The sequence below is a fragment of the Patiria miniata genome, unplaced genomic scaffold (genome assembly GCF_015706575.1).
Source record: "Patiria miniata isolate m_02_andy unplaced genomic scaffold, ASM1570657v1 HiC_scaffold_11, whole genome shotgun sequence".
Lineage (NCBI taxonomy): Eukaryota > Metazoa > Echinodermata > Asteroidea > Valvatida > Asterinidae > Patiria > Patiria miniata.
In genome coordinates this window covers 5,474,172-5,486,777 of record NW_024037049.1, presented here as the reverse complement: position 1 = coordinate 5,486,777, position 12,606 = coordinate 5,474,172, and the positions used below count along the sequence as shown (strand labels likewise).

The following is a 12,606-nucleotide window of genomic DNA, read 5'->3' as shown; positions in this document are numbered from 1 at the left end:
AACCAACTGGCATAAGTTTATCATTACGCTTTCTAAATTCATTATGTTTTTGTTATTAAATTTCTTTGTTTTTGACATAATGAGCGACTACTACAAGTTTAAAACGTGTGGCACAAGGGCATGTATACGTACGTGTACGTGAATATGAATGGCAAGGCTAGGCGCTAGGCAAAATCACACGTCATTTAACTTGAAAGCTCCGCAACTCTGCAGGTGTTTCCTTGATCAGCAAATGAAATGTCCACCAAAGTTTGGAGTTTCTGATCGAGTTCGAACCAAACATGGCAGGATCAGAAATGCTTCGAGTTGTTTGGTGCAGTGTTAGTCTGTTTGCTGCAGTCGTTTTTGCGGTGAAGGAGAACGTGCGAGTAAATTTGGACATAGGCATGGTGAACGTTCACTACCAAATTCAAGAAGGAAGTCAGTGCGGATCAAAGCAAACTGCACAGAAACTACTGCATGGTATTCCCAAAGAATTACTGGAGAAAGTGTTTCAAGAACAAAATTTACAAAGACAGGTGGGAAAGGATAGGGTTAGACTTAATTATACATTACATTTTTTTTGGGGGGGGCGTATTAGTCTTGGTACTCTACCGTATAAATTTAGTACCGGTATGTTTACATGGTTTATATTATAAATTATAATGGTTTGTTTACCTTTGTAAAGTATTCTTTTACTTGCAGTGGCTACGGAAGATCCCGATTTTGCAAGGCTAAGGAACAGACAGTTACTCTGAATTTAAGGTTTTAGTTAGCCCAGGTTGGACGAAGTCCTCATTGCATTAACGTAGGGAGGAAAGGAAGTCCACCTGGGCTAGGTTTTAGTTTTCGGTAGCCACATTGGCAGCTAGCTAGTAGCTTGCGAAGAGCCTTGGTGGGCTAGTGGATATTTGCGGTGCTATTTTAAGATCTCCAGGGCCTTGGTTCAATTCCTCGTGGGGACCAGGTTTTGCTCTTACTGAAAACGTCAAGTCCTACTTCTCAATGAAACAAAATTTCAATTTTTGGGCGAATCGTGGTTTTGGAGGATTTGTTTTTTCGAGGCAAGAATAGTCTGAGAACCAATTCCCAACGACTGCTGTATGTGCGTTATTGCTGCAAGTTCTGTAGTCTCACGAAATTGGGGACTGGTACCAGTCCCGTAGCCATTGCCTTTGTTTTAATTAATGGGTCCCAACTAATTTTTATCCCCCTGGCTACGCCAGAAAGGGGGATATTGCGATAGTGTATGCCTTCTGTGTGTCCGTCCGTCCGTGTGCTACCTTTTGGTTAGGTCAACTGTTTAGTGCTGTCATATGAAAAGTCAGACTTCAATCTGGACCAAACTTGTTGACAATAATATTTGGGTAGGAAGGGACTTCAGATGACTTGTGACAGTTCAGGTCAAAGGTCATTTAAGGGTCAAATGAGGTCATTGTTAATTTTGGTTAGGTAAACTGAAAAGTGCTGTCATATGAAAAGTCAGATTTCACTCTCAACAAAACTTGGTGACAATAATCTGTGGGTAGGGGGACTTCATATGACTTGAGACATTTGAGGTCAAATGTCATCAAGGGTTCAGATGAGGTCATTGTTGCTTTTTACTTATCGTATAAATACTGCCACCATGCCAGGGGGGTCGCATTTTTTTTTACTTTTCAATTGTAATTAGTTCCAGTGATTGGACTTGTACAGATGCAGATGGAATCCGAATAGCTGTCACCCTAAGCCTCCTCAATCCTCCGCATTCCGCTAGGATGTTTTGCAGGATGTAGCAGAATTGTACATTGTCCATATGGACCTTGGCACCACTTGAAAGTTAAACATGAATGTGACAATGACATTGTGCTCCTTCCAGAGTTGTAACAAGTCACTGATTTTTGTGACTCGAGTCGAGTCGAGTCATTTTAAAGAAGTGACTCGAGTCGAGTCAAGTCATTTTGAAGAAGTGTCTCGAGTCGAGTCAAGTCATTTTGAAGAAGTGACTCGAGTCGAGTCATTAGGTCAAAAGGTAGAGTCGAGTCAATTCGAGTCACGAATATTTGAACACTTTAAATATATACCAAAATTTATAAAAGGAGGCCATAAGTTTAGCCAGTGTTCAAATCCAAGAGCTCTATAAGAAATCGCCCAAAACCAATGATAAAACAGTGAATTAGAAAATGTGTTTAAAAATCTGGTCCCTGGATAGTATTTTGTGCGTTCTAGAACCATGAGGTGGGAGTCTGTGACACGTTGTATATTTGTACGTGACTGCTATTCGCAAAGTAAAGTGAGCATAAATTTTGCACCGTAAGTCATTGCAAATACTTTTCGCAAAGTTGCACTTTTACTTTGGGACTCGAGTCTTATTAGCCTTCGCTCGAGTCGAGTCGAGTCTTCTAATGAGGGAGTCGAGTCGAGTCGAGTCATTTGCTCGCAGTGACTCGAGTCGAGTCATTTACCCTTAGGGACTTGAGTCGAGTCGAGTCACTAAAAATTGTGACACGAGTCGGACTCGAGTCGAGTCATTGACTCGAGTCATTACAACTCTGGCTCCTGCATAGTGAAGGATTTTGAGGATCAAGGAAATTTTGGTGGGAAAAGTGCCTCAGCAGTATGCCCCTTTGAAATTAAATGTCAGACTTTGTAAAACTAATTATGCAAAGTTTATTTCAGCAGAGGATTGCACTACATGTATCAGAAAACCAAGAATTGAACCAGTTAGGCACTCCAGGCGTTGCTGATTACAAGGAGAGTAGCTGTGCTCACTGCGGGCTGAGTGTCACACCGCATCTCATGGAATCAGTCACCATAGGAGAACTCGTCCAAGCATGTGGTATGTGCCGCCGTTCAGCAATCAAACTAGCCCCATAAATGTGTTTCAAATGCTGGACTTTCTCTGTGTTGTGAGCCATACAGCGATGCATGCTAAATTTCCTGAAAAGTTGTGTTCCTGATTTTGAAAAGTGAGACTGTTTATTCCACTTACCTCGAAGCTGCTTACACGTACCTGGTTAAAGAGCAGAACAATCCAATTCCCTACCTCTGGAAGTCCAGTATTAGAGACACATTTATGGAGCACTAAGTGACTAATGTTCCGCAAGGCTTAGACTGACACTCAATGATTTTGGCTCCGGTAATCCAGTACTGACCTACTCTTAGTCTGTGGAATAGATGCTTGTTCGGCAAGTATCTATGATATGCATGAAGATTATGCAGATTCTGACCATTCAGCAGGCGTCTTCTATCTTGGGAAAACAGGGAAAAAAGGGGTAGTCCTATTTTTCAGGGGGTAATATATCTCTTCAACGACTTGGAGTTGGCTGCTAAACTTCACTGTTCATAAGAACCACAGTATGTTTTAGTTTCATTCAAATTTGAGTCAGTGACGTGGTAATCACTACAGGCCCGGATTACCCAATAGGCACAGTAGGCACTGTGCCTAGGGCCTACGAAAAACTTGGGGGCCTACGAAAATTGCGGGTGCCTACGAAAATACCGCAGTGTGCAATAAAACGCACATAGGCCAACCCACAGAACACACGCCCACATGCAGAGAAAAGTCTTTAAAAAGTTTTAGAGTCTCTCTCGGAATTTTCAATTTCACCAACTGACGCTGTATAGCAAGTGGGCATACGTGTAGGCCCTAAGTATACAATTTACGTGTAAAGTCTGTCTTTCTGAAGTACGGTGCCAACCGTGGGCATTGATCAGTGGGGGACGGGGGGCATGTCGTTCCCCCCCCCCCCCCCCCTTTTTCCAAACCCCGGCTTCGGTCCGTCTCTGCTCCATTCCTGCAGGTTGCAATGGGGCTGGATCCGGATACGGAGCCAAAGCCGGGGTTTGGAAAATGGCAAAATGTGATCACATGACGCTTGAACACAACGACGTCACACGTACACAACGTGCACGCACGACAGCCGTGGTACACGTTTTTTTTTCTGGAGAAGCCACTGTAATCATCAACATTTCTCATATTTGAGTCACTTTTGTTCTGTTTCAAGTCGATCTTTAACTCTGTGAATGACTGCTGCATGGTATGAGGTATGTCTAATGGAATCTGGGTGGGGACAATAGAGGGAAAATGGACCATTTTTGTAATACACTGGGGATACAATACAGGATCCTGTTTTTAGGGACTCTTACGATCTAGTTTCTGTAACGTAGTTTTAGCTCCAGCTCTGTATGTTGAATTCTGATGAGCATTGGAGCTGGAGTTACTCAAGCTACCCTAACCTTATAAGTATGCATATTACTGTGACGTTATGATGAACATCATTGGATGTCTTTCAAAAAATTTTAATACAAAAAAATAATTACTAAATTCTTTCCATCATAACTAATATGAACAAAATGAATCATGTTCGTACGTTGGAATCTGAAAGATTATGCCTTGATGAACTTGTCTTTTGTTCTGGAGATACGGAAGATCAAAGTATGTTAAGATGAAACAAAATTCTAATGCATGGCTGAATTCAAATAGACCCATTAACAAATGCTACAAATTTTACAAAATTTAGTGTGAACACTCTTTGGGGGAAAAAAGATTACTTTAGAAAGTTTCAATAATGACATCATTAGACTGAATGTTATTATAGGGAGTATTTAAATATGGTTGTTTTGCCGCTAATACTTCAACTCCATTGAATACACATTCAGCAGTTTGTTTTCATAAATAATAGAATCAACTACTGTTCTTGATGTTTTTAAATCAAATGTTAGGATGTCATCAAACAGAGTTATTTCCCTTTTATCTTGGATGCAACTTTCAAAAATAAATGTTAGTCATTTTGCAATTTTTTTTTATCAGTGACTTCATCAAACTGGAAGATGTGTGTAAATAGAATAAAATCTAACCAACCCCGTAATGGTGAATTTGGTCAAATGGTTAAATGGTGGAACAGTCATGCTTCAAATGTGATTTTGGGGACAATTTGGATTCTTTTTTTTTTTTTTTACATTGTTTTACATGTATTCATAATGGTGTTTGTAACTGGATCCAAAACAAACTCCTAGTTTTTCGTTTATAAATTTCTACTGCAGTTCCTACTACGGCAGTGCAAACAAATGGAACTATTTCATATCCTAGACATTTGTACTCAGTTCCAGTGCATTGTGCTAGTTTCACAACTAGTGCCAGTGCTTGGATACATGTATGTGCATTGTGAAAAGCAAGTCAGCCGTAACCCCAACCCCCCAAAGTCACAAGTATGTATTGTAGAATTTAAGCTAATTTGTATGTCTGTGAGCCTTGACTTTTGAACAGGCTTTTATTTTCAATGGAGCATAATGATTTTATTAAAACTCCTCTGGCGATTCGAGGAAGGCATTTATGCATGCACTCTCTCGTCTCTTTTGTACATTCAGGCAAATAACTTGGCAAGTGGCTGCATAACAATACATAGCCTAAAGGGCAAATTGCGTTTAGTCTTGCAGACAGCCAAAGTTTCTGGATAAACAAGTTCAGTGCAGAGGAAATACTGTAGCGCTTGCCTTTCAACATGTATCTTATAAAAGTAAAGTTTGATCTTGTCTTATTCCCAACAAGTTTCAAAGAAGTTTAAATCTTGAAAGTTTAGGGAGGTGAAAACTTCAATTTAACACCATTAAATTACACATGGAATAGATAACGATGTACATGTAGATCCCAAACTTTTTCTGTGCAAAATGATTTGTTTTTATATTTTGGGAAAAACTTAAATAAAATAAATGGCACACATGAGTGAGTAATGTATTTTCATTTTTGAAGTTTAAGAGAGAGATAAGGCTAGAGGTCATCTGCATGGGTCTTAGAATAGAAAATGGGTATCAGATGATTATTGTCAGCGCACTTATTTGAGTGAGACAGGTTTTTTATGCGTTAATTTGATTCTTTCTTTGTTTGCACAAGTTGTTGTAATGAGCTGACACGACATGCCCATTTTTTGGGTGTTATTGGAGAGCGGTGGGTTGGTTGTTAAAGAGGTTATGGAATGCTGAAAGTAGTTTTGTTTTTTATATTTTTTTATTGTAGAGTAGACCCATATATATCATAATGACAAAGTCCCATTTTTTGTAATACTGTGCGTTTATATGTTTATAAAACTGAAATTCATCGAGTAATTTGTTGGTCGGGGAGCGCTTAATTAAAATCAACAGTCGTCAGGTTCTTCGTAAAGTGAGAAAAATCGTGACGTAATAAACAGGACTCGTTTATACTACGCTGCATTGGTAGTCCTGTTTATTACGTCACAATTTACTATATTTTGTTTGCTGCCCCCAACGACGACTTTTACACAAATTGCACGTTCGGGTCGAAACAGGACCTGAAAAACAGCTCTCAAAAGTACCTGTTGTACTCATTTCATGACAGACACAATAGTCGTTTTTATTTCATCACACCTTAGGCTACATATACCCGAAAAATGACGGAAATGTCTTCCAGCATTCCACAACCTCTTTAAACAAGTTCAGTTTTCTATTCTCCATAAAGCGTCCCAACAGTCAAATGTACATGTACATGTACGTACATGCACAGGGAAGATTTTTGTGCCTTAAATGAATGTGGTGTGTGCATTGAGTACCTGTAAAAGATTTTGAGCATATTATGGATGTTGCTTGAATTCACAAACCGCCCTGCTTTCTCAAAGTTCTCAGGGAGATTCCTGATAACTATTACTGTTTGTTATTTGCCATATTTAGAGTCAGGGGATGCACGCATGGTACCCGGAGCCTGTGCTAAGATGGCGGCATCCTGGGTTGAGGAAACTAACAACCCTAAAATTGTTGAGGTAATAATGAACTACATGTATGATGCCAGTGTTGTTGTTGAGACCATCATGAATCCCTAACAAGTCCAGGCACTATCAACAGGGGATTAACAATAACAATGGAACGACTTTCATTTTATTTGAGTAACTTGTGACCTGAATTGGGAGTTGATGACTTTTGACGGTCTGGTCTAGTGAGTACTTGCAGAACTTTTGATGAACTCGACTCTAACACTGTACATGTACTTAGTACTTACATGTATAGTGCACAAGGGACAAAAAAAAAACCCTGTTCAGTTACCAGTGTTGCAGTTTCACAAGGAATTGTTGAGTTTTAGTGTTACAGTAAATGGGTGTATTGACAAACATCTAACACTTAAAAGAAATGCTAAACTGAAGGAAACTATCAAATAGTCCTGTTACTTGTCCAAAATTGTTTTGTTTTTAAGAGAATCAAGCATCAACAATCAGTGCTGTTGCCATGTTTCATGGAGACTGGCAGGACAAATGTAACGGTTGACTGAATCTTTCATTATTTTCAGACATATTCTCTTGCAATGGTGGAAAAGGGCCTAGTCCCCTTTGCCACAGGCAATAGGAAAGTGGACCACAAGCTAGGTGAGTTGAGATGTGATACGAGTTAGTGAGGCAAAACCAATTATATTGTATACACATAATAATATTTCAGCACAGATGTATTCACCTGATTGGTTTGCACGTACCTGATGTACACACAATGGAAGGCATGTACATGTACTACTGCCCAACAGGTTGGTAGTACCAGGGAAGTAGTATCCTGAGATTGACCCATAGAACAATTCCACGGAATTACAAACCTCATTGAAAAATCTTCACAAAATCCAGGTCCCAAAAATGAAACATGTACATGTGTATATCATTTTGAAGCTTATTTTCTGTTGAGTGAAAGGTTTGCGGAAACACCATGTGGGAATAATTTCTCAAACGAAGAGAATGGTTCTGAAAAGAACCAGAGTTATAAACATGATGTCCCGGTCAGTACGCTCTGACCGTCTTCAGGAGAGAGTTATTCCCACATGGTGTTTCCGCAAACCTTTCATTCATTAGTATCTCCACCGTGCAAAGCCTCCAATCTTACTTATTATCTGTATTTTACTGAAATTGTTGTAGTTCATTTGTAACAATGGTCAGCAGCTCAGCTGTTACTTTTCATCAAAAAATTAATTAATAAGTGGGCAGTTCCATGGTAACTCATGTTACATTAAGGGGGGGGGGGTTTCCATCAACTTTGTGCCGTTATTCTATAAAGTCAAAGCATTTAGGGTGGATTTTTCTCACAAAAGATCCTTTGAAATTAATTGACTTAAATGCAAAAAAGGCCAACAAAATAAAGTTCTGTTGGTTTGGCAATAACTTTTTATTGGTATTTGTATACTGCCCCACTCATTGAAGTTGTATCCATGTATCTCACCCATTCAGCATATGGTGTAGTTCTCCTCAACACTGGCCATTATGATGACGCTATTATGCACATGAATGAAGTGGTGAAGGAACACCCTGACCTTGTAGGGGCTTACCATACACGAGGCGCAGCATATGCAAAGAAGGGTGTTCGGGTATGTCTTCATGTCAACTTTCTTTTCAATTGTTGTCTATATTCTGTATTAATAGTAGAACTCTTTCAGTGGGGGGGGGGGGGGGGGAGGGGGAATCTGTGAATCTGTGATGCATACATATACATATAGGTCACTCTATAAATTTAGGGTCCAGAGTGTGACATTTTTCCTGTCCCTAGTACCTTATAATTTACCATTCAAGTATCATGAAGAATGACTTCAAAATGATTGTTTATTTGTTGGGTAGGTAGTTTGCTGTTCACAATCACTCTTGGAAGATGACTGCATAAAGGAGTGCATCTGAATTATAAAAATACAGAAGTCAAAGTGGACCCCAAATTTATAGAATGACCTATATGTATATGTATGCATCACAGATTCACAGATTCCCCCCCCCCACTGAAAGAATTTACAGAAACTATTGAAAGCCATCTTTTTTATTTCTATTTTTCTCATATCTAATCGACCCTATTTTTGGCTTCCTGCCAAAGACGTAACAGATACTGCCAACCCTTTCTTGAACCACTTGCCAAACAAAACAAAAGTGACACATTGCAATAAATTGGTTTTTACAATGGAATATGACGTGTCCTCTTACATCTCTTGTTGTTGTTTGTTTCCTTCAGTTTCCCCTGAATGCAGAATTGGCCTTACAGGACTTCAATAAAGCTATCGAGCTCCTCCCCAGTGCAGAGGAAGGATGGGAAAGAAGAGCAGAGGTCAGTGGACTACCTAATCCATCAGCACCCCGTGACCTTTAACCCAATAGGCTATATTCAGGAAAAATGGAAAACAGGTTACAAATTGGTACAGCTCAAATTTAGATTTAGATTTGAGTAAGGTTCCTAAACTGCTTCAATAAAAAGGATTTTTCTTGTATTTTTTTGCTCGGGAAATGTGATTGTTACACTGCCCATTTGCTTAAATAAATATAGCTTCTAGTAGTCATGTGTCATTTCCTTTGTCCCCTTTCCCATCCCACACATCTCAACTTTCAGTGAAGGCAATTGAATCATAGTCCTTTAACTTAGTCCAGACAATGTATTATCCCATTATCCCACTCCACCCGTTCCCTCCCAACCCACCACAGCCTGAATGGTTTATTTAAAGCACTCTAAGTATTGTACATGCTGGTCACACCAGGAGAGGTAAGTACCCCAAATGGGACAACAGTCAGAAACTCAAGACCAAGATTATTCCTCTGTCACCCCACCCCGACCTCATCCCTACCACATCAGAGAAATGTACATGCACATGTATGTCCTTACCACACGTTGAGAGTGGGGAGGGAGCACAGGCCAGTTCGCCCCTCCCCTTCTACCATAGATTCCATGTACAGTAATCTAGTGTCCCAATGGTTGTCCCTAACCCAAACCCTCTGGGGTAGTGTGGCTGGAAATCCTGCTTAAAGCAAAAATATGCAACACTTGTCAAAATGAAAAGCCTACCCAGTGTAGCAAGATCCATTAGGGCAATGATCTCAAAGCAAACTTCAACAATCTCAACGCAAGCTTGCCTCAAGAGTCTGTGGTCACTGCAGCAGGATACAACAGTGGCATCTGTTCAATGGGACTATTCTCAATGACTCAGATATGGCCATTGATGCTGCTTGTTTTAACTGCTCAATGCAGCAAGTTGCCACAGACCTTTACATCTGATGCACTGTACAGGGTGAGTAAAAAAAAAGAAACCCAAATGTCGGGACCATTGTTTTAGTGAAGTTCTGCATGTGGCACTTTCAAAAGCTAGGACACGAAAGCCCAATTCATAAGCTTTCTTTTAGTACAAGAATCATTCAAATCACTCATGTACTTTTTAAGTTACGGAATTTTAAACACAACCACCGTTTTAAAGTTCTGTCCACAGTGTTCTTTCAGCTTCTTTTTGCTGAAAGTGTTCTTTCAACAAAACGAAAACAAATCACATAGGGAAGTGTATGAATTGTCTTCGTTTTGCTGAAAGAAGGCACACCTTTTTTTGTGATCCGTGGACAGAACTTAAAAACGATGGTTGTATTTAAAATTTCGTAACTTCCAAAGTACATGAGTGATCTGAATGATTTTTGTACTAAAAGAAAGCTTATGAATTGGGCTTTTGTATCCTAGATTTTGAAAGTGCTACATGCAGAACTTCACTAAAACAATGGTCCCGACATTTGGGTTTCGGTTTTTTTGACTCACCCTGTACTGTATCTGCCAGGGTTAGGGTTATTACTTGGTCACAGAAAACAACACCACGGTATCAGACACTTCAATATCTATCATGTATGCGACAGCATTGTGACATCGTACTGCTTATCCATACAGGTATACTCATCCCTTGGAATGCACAAAGAAGCAATGTCAGACATGACTAAAGCCATCTCCATCAAGCCGTCTGCTAAGCTGTATGCACACAGAGCTACGGTCTACTTCAGGGAAGAGGTGAACTTAGACATTAATAACAGCAATGTAAAGGAACACTTTTGAACAACTGTTGAATTGAATGGGCCCTTTTGGGCTTCAAAGTTATAAGATCATTTGCATTTATCCCAAAGTAACCTACCGAATTATTATCAAAAATACTTGGATTAAAAATTGTATTGGTACTAAACACCCCGTGAAATTATTCCGTCTGGCTTGCTGTCATTTAGAAGAAATCAAGAAATGTTGGTGACTTCCAATGATCAGTGTATTGACTGATTTTTGGAATAAAGAGTGCTATAGATGAAATCGTGTTTCGTGATCGAAAAGTTTGGTTTTACACTGTTTTCTCGAAAATTGTAATATCCACCGAGCTTAGGTTTTTGAAGATTCTTCTTTGGATTCTGAAACGTGTTATTATTGGAAACAAACAAAATACATGAAAAGCAAATGATCCTGTATGCCTTTCCCATGAAACGATAGTTTCAAAGCAGAATATAAACGTCCATACAACTACTTTTTAAATTAGCAGTTTTCATTTAAATATCCTGTGAAGGAATTTCTGGGTGCAAAATGTTGTTCCCAAAATGCTAGTCTTTATTCCAAATACATATGTTTCTGTTGGAAAAGTTGCTTCAGACACAGGTGCTAACACTATTTTGGTGCCAGATTTCTTGCTGTGACTTGTCGCTTACTTTGTTTTCATCATAATGTGGCACCAGTACTGGTGTTTACAGCTTTGGCTCATAATTTCACTCCTGCATCTAATGTAAACAAAACAGTTATTGAACATTTTCTAGATAAGTGTAAGACGTTATGCAGGTTTCCTGTACCCAGACTTGATAAATAAAATGAATAAACAATCACAAACACTATATTTTGGCAAACCCAAGAAGGTTGTGCACCTTAAATAGGAGTGTGCGACTAGTCGACTAGTCGCTAATACTAAAAAGCATTGGTAGTCGCGACTGTCAATTTCTAAATAGTCGACTAGTCGTTATGCTGTGACTAGTCACGACTATTGACATTAGTGGTGACCATTGAAATTCACTAGTCACCCATGCCTGCAAATTCGTAATCCAAGTAATTAAAAAATGGCCATATAAAGAGTTTAAGGGTTTTAAAGAAGTTTTAAGGATTTAATAGGAATATTTCACAATTTCAGAGTCAAAAGTGTATTTTCTAATGTGATCACACACAGCTGAGTAAATTGGGTTTATACACTGAATGTTATGTACATGTATGTACACACATATGATTCGGTCATTACTTTGAAAGTACACCAATGGCTTAAACTACCCAGACATTATTCATGTGCAGGGCCCTGTTCTGATTGTAATGGAATATTTGAAAGTATGAGGATTGCCTCTGAATTTCACTGGAAAGCACAATGTATGTATGTATGTATGTGAAATGAAAGATGACGTTTGCTCATAAATAGTAATTTATCCATAATAATAATAATTGATCAAACCATGTTTATTCACTACAATCTGTATTTACTTTATTTTACACAATATGTAATAATAATAATCAATTCTGTCAAAATACCGCTAAACAATATGGAACCATCTGATCAAGGCAACCTGATCTGCCTGTTGTTTTTTTCTGCCCCAAATTCTTATTGCATATACGTGTACGGTATTACTGAATAAATAAATAATGTGTTACTAGTTTACTAGTCACGACTAGTCGACTAGTCATGACTTTTTATTGCAACTAGTCGCGCGACTATTGAAATTCACTAGTCGCCCAGGCCTACCTTAAAAGCTGTTACGTTTGCTGAGATATGGTAAGAAATGATATGTGTGGTTTCTGAGGGAGACCAACATTTGTTATGAGGAGTACCAAAATGCCGTAAAGAGTGTAAGCAAGAGAAGACTTGATGAAACGGTAAAC

At 39.0% G+C, this 12,606-nt stretch overlaps 1 protein-coding gene across 2 annotated transcripts in view; it reads left to right on the top strand.

The window, feature by feature from the left end:
- The first annotated feature begins 120 nt into the window (after window positions 1-120).
- LOC119742891 (tetratricopeptide repeat protein 13-like) overlaps window positions 121-12,606 on the top strand; it is a 32,903-nt gene continuing 20,417 nt past the window's right edge. Inside the window, exons 1-7 of one of the 2 annotated variants that reach the window (XM_038219143.1) lie at window positions 121-518; window positions 2,638-2,797; window positions 6,643-6,731; window positions 7,253-7,328; window positions 8,169-8,305; window positions 8,932-9,024; window positions 10,612-10,728. In XM_038219143.1, coding sequence (XP_038075071.1) covers window positions 282-518; window positions 2,638-2,797; window positions 6,643-6,731; window positions 7,253-7,328; window positions 8,169-8,305; window positions 8,932-9,024; window positions 10,612-10,728 — 909 coding nt within the window. In that variant the 5' untranslated portion in view covers window positions 121-281. The remainder of the gene's footprint in view (window positions 519-2,637; window positions 2,798-6,642; window positions 6,732-7,252; window positions 7,329-8,168; window positions 8,306-8,931; window positions 9,025-10,611; window positions 10,729-12,606) is intronic. The other variant, XM_038219152.1, reaches the window with a different exon arrangement.